Raw genomic sequence first — 7,039 nt, 5'->3', positions numbered from 1 at the left:
GAAGGAAAAGTTATGGATGAATTTCTTCACTTCTTTCAATAGAAACAGTACCACACTTGTGTGGGTGGGCCTACCATCAGGGTTGGAAAAAGGCCTAAAAACAGGACTGTGAAAACGTTGAGAGTATCTTACAATTAGATCAATTTTGTGAGATGTGGCTAAGCAGTTATTGGCCTGAGCTGAACAGTACCAGGGAAACCTATCAACCTTTAAGACTTCTGAAATTGATCACTCAGCATCCAGGGTGATATTGCTTGTCCAGATCATTCTACTTTTTCTCACGCAGACTGTACAGTAAAGGTCAAACTTTGTTTAAAAATACAGAATTCCCTGACATTAATTTGATGGAAAGAGCCAGAATTTGTAGTAAGGCAACAGTCTTTCCACCAAGCATTCCTACTTTTCTCCTAATAAAAAAATTAATGTTTGGGTGGGCCTATTGTAGAGACCAGAAAAAAAGCCCAAAAAACTTGACCACTCAGACATCCCAAGTCTTTTCTGAAAAGGCCTTTCTTCGGAATGTGGGTGCCTGCCGTGTTCGGTCAGGTGGCATCCAGGTAATCATACCAACCTCATACCTTGCTGAAAATAAGACACTTTGGGGGATTCTCAGATGGGGTGAACGGTGTGGATTCCCTTCGTTTTTCTTAACTAGAATGCCCAACTTTGGATAAAAACACAGAATTTCGTCACATTTCTATGCAAATAACAGCAAAAGTCCCACCACTAAGTGTTTCCCAAACTTCTCCGGATACAAGCAGGTGTGGGTTGGCATATCACTGAGGACAGGGAAGGCCCAAAAACCATGGAATGGTCTTCAAAAGCTCTTTCTAAAAGTCTTTTAAGGAGTTGGTAGGTGCTGTATTTGGGGAACCTACCAAACCAAACTAAAGAATTGCTGAAAATTAAAGGCACAAGGGAGTTCAGGATACTGTTGCTTCCGTGGAAGGCAACCATGTTTTCTTACCGGTTTGCCCTGCAAATATCAAACCAGGTCGTTAAAACCACAGAAAGATTTGTATTTCAACTGGTGTGGGATAATATAGTCATCTCACTTGCCAATCGAAGGAAAACTGTTTTGTGGGGGTTTTAATATGTGCTTTGATGCAGGGTAAACTAGATAAGACATCCACACTAAACAAGCAGTACCCTGAACACCCTCCTTTGCGGTCTCATCTGTGCCCCAAGCACCACACACAATGAAAGTAGCAATTTACCCAAACAAGCATTTGCAATGCAATCTGTCTTGCCTTTAGAACCGTATATGTATTTAGCTATGTAGCACATTAGCCTGGGTGCTGAGACATCTACTGTTCTTTAACATGGAGGGAAAGTAAGCACCAAACTGCGTGAAACTGCAGGTATGGGAACATTAAGAGAAATATTGCCTTTCAGCGGGAAATGGTATAGGCCAGTCCAAGCTCTGTTTTTAATATAAAATCAGGGCCTTCGGTGGTCATATCACTGAAAATACAAGATTTGAACAAAATATTATTGTTTACCGGTGCTTGTGGAAGATCATTTCTATGGACTGGAATCTAGAGAACGCTAAAGTGATTATGGTATTTTACTGACCTCTGATGGTCATTTTTGTATCAAGAAAGTTAAATAAAGGCAGTTGCCAGAAATTTTTAAATAAAAGAAGGTCTCTGCAGAAAGCAATTCTGGTATTTTACTGACCTCTGCTGGTCATTTTCTATCAAGACAGTTAAATAGAGGCAGTTGAACAGAAAAAAAGCGCCTAAGCGGAAGCAGACCAATTCTAGAGAACGCTGAAGTGATTATGGTATTTTACTGACCTCTGCTGGTCGTTTTTTTTTTATCAAGAAAGTTCAATAAAGGCAGTTGTCAGAAATTTTTCAAAAAAAGAAGGTCCCTCTTCAGAAAGTAATTCTGGTATTTTACTGACCTCTGCTGGTGATTTTCTATCAAGACAGTTAAATAGGGGCAGTTGAACAGAAAAAAAAGTGCCTACGCGGAAGCAGACAAGTCCTAGGGCTGATCGCCAAAGCCCACAAAGTACATACACATATAAGTGTATACTAAAGTATATAAATATATACTAAAGTATATAGAAGAGGTCTCGAATGCTCGACCTAAAAACTAAGAAAAAAATAATAATGAAACACACTAAAGTTTGCAGAGTTAATTTCCACTTCTGTCAAAAGATCGAACCAGGAGTATGACTCAATGGGCTATTTTTGGTGAACAGTACAGCAAAATTCAGAAGTCTTCCAGGGCATCAACAGACTGATTTCACTTACAGCATAACAGGGCAGCACAGCACAATATTGAAAGTCTTGCAAAGGGCATTTGATCCCAAATCAGGCAAATTACTTTTATTATGAACAAATTACATTTAGGAATTATATTTATGGGAGAAGTGAGGTGATCATGTAAACAACAAACGTGTAAAGAATGTTTCAGTTTTACCAGGCTGCAAAGCACTTAAGTCTACTAGACATTCTGCAATACTATTGCACTGTAATTTACATCAAATATACAGGTGGACAAGGAAGCGACAAAAGCAGCTGCTGTGGACTTCCACAATGAACCATGAGTTCAGTTAGTAAACACAAGCTATGCAACAGTAAGCTCAGTGGTCAATGTCAAAGTATTTTAAAGGTTTGGAGGAACAGTAAATTACAAATGCGCATCACTCATAAATAGGTCTGACATGGTGTTCATTTGCTGCTATTCAAGTACATTCGTGCTCTCAAGTACAGGAACATACAGAAGTTTGATTTAAGTGCAAGTAATGGTGATTGTGAAGTCTGCAAAAATGTGAGCAAAACCATATTGAAATTAAAGTTTGATTACGCACTTGAATTCTATAATTTATTAAATAAAAAAAATCAAAGTTGGGTGAAAAATCACCAGGCTCTAACAGCAATTAATGCAAGTTGTATCAAATTTTTATTTACAAAAAATAAATTGCAATATTACAACACTTACAATTTAGCCAAGGCTGGTCTAAAATGTATTATAATAAAAGCTTATATCTTAACATTTTTGTGAAGACATTTACAAAATATTCTCTCTCCTGTGATATGGAGGGGGTTTAACATATTTCTGGTTTTAATCATACGTAATCTGAGCACACCTACTTATTACAGAGCTCTTACATCAAATATCAATGTTTTCCTCTATTTGACATTTTACTTTAACATAACACATTGCATTACTTAGCAAATTATAACCACCCACAATCCATACCAGTGCCTCGCTTAAGATTGCTGCTGTCAGAGTCATGGTTAATTAAACATGTGATCTGATAATCATAACTACTGCAAAAGCCATATCGCACCACCCCAACAAGACTGCTTAACTTGATGGCAAAGGAAAAGGTCTTACCCAAAACGGAGGCATTTTAGTTGGTTATACTTAGGAGCTTGGTGTCAAACCATAGAAAATAAGGTGTGAGGATAATGAATCAGTATATTTTAGGATAAAGTTCCCTAATATTTACCTCTCTTAAAGTACCAAAGTACAGTAACCTAGACTAAACTGAGCCAAAGGTGAAAGTGTATGGCACTTAATCGGAGGCCTACGAATTACAGTATCAGCTCTTCGCATTCAAACATGCTTTGCAGTGAATTACAATTCAATAGTAAGCACATATATGCTTTATATAAATGCTGACAAGATGACAGACTAAAATGAATCTTAATAGGGAACATTGCTCATTACTATGGAGAGGGATTAAAAGCTGTGGAACAAGTCATTATTAAGGATTTGTGCAGAGTTTAGATGAATGGAGGAACGCACGAGGCACAGCACAGTTTTCAACTCGGCCGTTAGTAGTGTACGATTTTTAAACTGGAAAGTTTGAGGCAATGCACAATAATCATCCAAAATTGAAGTATCAAGTTTTGACATTCCACAACACACAGGTGTGTAAAAAGGTGGTCACTGCGAGGAATGCATTTATAGATACTTTGGCACTTGACCAAAAAGAAAAAGGTAGGATTGACGATTAAAAAAAAAAAAAAAATTATGCACTGGGCTTTACTACCACTGCCTCAAGATTAATCCATCTGTCATGAGGCTTTATTATAAAGGAATGCAGTATGGGCATGATGTAAGCTTGTACAACCAGACGTGATCAATCTACGCATTTCTGACTTAGGTTAAATGATCGAACACGTGTAGTTATCCCCATTCTGGTAGTGATCTGTTCATTATTTCTACAAGTAAAAGATCCAGTATCATTCAAGAATATAGTTGTTGCATAAGCATACACTGACCGTCACATGGCAATCCTGCTAGAGACAGAGCTCTTGAGGACCAAAGAGCCAAGTATCACAACACCCGATCACCACTGTCCCACAGCACTCAAGAAGTACTACTGATAAAGAGAGATGCACATAAGCGATCTCAAATTGCTTGAGTTTAGACCAACGACGAGGCCCATCCCCATGATACGAGATGGCACGGCAGAAGATTAGCCACTAAATCTGCATGGAGGGAAAGATGCGTTCAGTGTTGGATGATGCCACATACATTCTCTGATCACCAGCTTATCAACGGGAGAAAAATTAGAACCAAGAAAACAATTTTCGGTGCAAGATGTGCTGACCATGTCAAATGTAGTATTTTCACACGGAAGAAAGAAGACAATTCGGTGCAATTTAGCAATTTAATCCACCAACGGGCATTGCAATAACCTGGACCATTTATGTATTTAACCTGGGTTCCACATAGGCTAAGATGGGGACCTCAGAATCGCACTTGTGACCTGAAATACATTTGTTTTGTGGAGTTGTTGCTCATTCCGGTCTTCAGCATCCAGCGTGATTTCATCTTCTGGACGTATTGCATGTCACGGGCACGCATCAGCGAAGCACCTACAGGAATGGAGAACGGCAAAACATGAAAATGGGCCATGTGTCAAAAGTAAGATACTTTGGATTTCAAATAGTTAATTAACTTTTCTTTTGGCAAATACTTTCCATGGCTTCCAGAGAGCCTGCAGAGAACGATCATTGCTAATATTTTCATAAGCAAGCATTTTCCTCTGTAAGCGGAACATCCTGCTTTCAACATAAAGCACTTCTGAATTGTACATTTAGTCTAGACCTTTAGTTTGATCCTTGTCTGACCCTCTTAATCAGTTTGATAAACTCAGCAACATTTCCTAACTGTATACCTTTTGGGGAGTGAAGGTGTGCACCATTCGGTTGTTTAAACATGCTTAAGAAGACAATGCATTTATACTGGATATATAGCGCCATATATGGGGCTGATGCACAGACTACTTCCTTTAATGAAATTAAAGAGCAAAGTACTATTTTCTAAATTGCAGTGGAGAAACGCTTGACAGATTTCGATTAAAGGTAATATATATAGAAGATGGCGGTGTGAGCGGACGTGCCTTGCCGAGCTCCCGCCGCCGGTCACCGACTTCAGCACTAACTCAGCACCTGCCCGGCCAAAAGTGGCCCCGAGGGGCTCCTGACACCAGCGCCACAGCAGCGGCGACCTTTTGGGCCGGTTCTGAGACCGGGGGCAGCCTGACCCTTGCCGAGATTGGCCGCGGAGGCAGCGGCGGTTGAGGCCTAGCGCACTCCACGAGTCGGGAGCGCAGACGAGAGTGAGGCCGAGGTGGGAGGAGCCACAGAGCCGCCTGAGGTCGACCAAGGCGGGCACCAGCAGAGGCGGCAGGTCCGGCCCGCGCGGAGGCGCGCGAGGCTTCTCACGGTCCCACGTGGAGGCTTCTGCGGACCTGCTGCCCCCATCGGGAGTCGGAACGGCCTCTGCCCGGGCAGCCGCCGGCTCCCGTCACCAGACCTGGCAGCGGCACCTGGAGGGCCCGTGCGGCGCCTGAACCCGACTCGCAGCGGAACCGGCACAGACGAGAAGAGGTACCGGGGGGGGGGGGGGGAGGAGACAGTGACACCGGGCCCCCCCCCCTCCTCGCGGAGCGCCTGCATCCCACCTCGTCTGGCCGGGGAAGGGTCGGCGCGAGAGGCGCGATCCCCAGCAGTGACCCGCCATCTTAGGTGACCTAGCACAGAGGCCGCTGTGGAGCGCGACATCGGCCTGGCCCCGCGTCCTACGGCCGCTGATGCCGCGCGTTGCACCTGTGGCGGACCTCGCGCCTGCACGGGAACCGGCCGGGGGCCGCACCTGGGGGTCACGACGAGAGAGGAGCCATCGCGCCTGACACAGCGCCTGCCTGCACGGGGAGCTTTTGGCAACCAGCCCAGCCCTGCCCCCCGCACACGCTGCAGGCCCGAGCGGCGGACTCCGCACTAGCCCGGATGCCGGCCGGAGGACACTCCTGAGCACCACGGTGAGAGGAGGCTCCCACCCCCGACTCAGCTCCTACCTGCGTGGGGAACCCCTGGCGGAGCCCTCACAGCTGGGCCCTCACAGCGGGGCCACATTGTGACGCCGGCACCCGGCTGGACACGTAGCCACCACACCGGACGCGCCACCCTCTCCGCTACCCACGTGCCGGACGCCACGAGACATAGCTACACCTACGGCCTGAGGCCACCGGTACTGGTAGCGGCCGATTGCTGGGCAAGGGAAATCGCAGGGGCCATGTCCAACGCTAGGACAAGGAAGGACCGCTCCATTGCCGAGCTCTTCACCCCCGGCGCAGTGGGGAAGAAGGCGGATGTCGCAACGACCAGCCACCGAGCGGGCTCCGAGAAGAAAAGCCAGACCTCTCCGTCCCAGGGACAGGCGGATCCAGAGGGCCCGGTCACGCGCTCCTTCCTGGAGTCGCTCTTCATGGGGCTGCGCGAAGACATACAGGCGTTGAAGAAAGAACTCCAAGACGAGATAAAGGAGGTGCGCCGAGACACAGACGCCATTGGTGAGAGAGTGGCGGAACTAGAGACGAAGAGCGACGCACGGGATACAGAAATTGAGGCACTGCGACAGGAACTGGTGCGCATACACGACCAGCAAGTGGACCTCCAGACCCACGCCGAGGATTTGGAGAACCGCTCCAGGCGGCATAACATCAGAATCCGGGGGGTGAAGCAATCCCTAGACACGGAGGACCTCTTTCAGTTTACTCAGGGCC

General features: G+C 45.5%; 1 protein-coding gene across 2 annotated transcripts in view; it reads right to left on the bottom strand.

Moving 5' to 3' along the window:
• Positions 1-2,667: 2,667 nt before the first annotated feature.
• The window catches only part of ZNF622 (zinc finger protein 622), a 240,415-nt gene continuing 236,043 nt past the window's right edge, over positions 2,668-7,039 (bottom strand). For both annotated transcript variants that reach the window (XM_086965527.1, XM_086965528.1), the window contains exon 7: positions 2,668-4,847. In XM_086965527.1, coding sequence (XP_086821653.1) covers positions 4,720-4,847 — 128 coding nt within the window. In that variant the 3' untranslated portion in view covers positions 2,668-4,719. The remainder of the gene's footprint in view (positions 4,848-7,039) is intronic.

Source organism: Lissotriton vulgaris, chromosome 4_1 (assembly GCF_964263255.1).
Source record: "Lissotriton vulgaris chromosome 4_1, aLisVul1.2, whole genome shotgun sequence".
Taxonomy (NCBI): domain Eukaryota; kingdom Metazoa; phylum Chordata; class Amphibia; order Caudata; family Salamandridae; genus Lissotriton; species Lissotriton vulgaris.
Note: the sequence above shows the minus strand (reverse complement) of the source record. Positions and strands in the feature narration are given on the sequence as shown.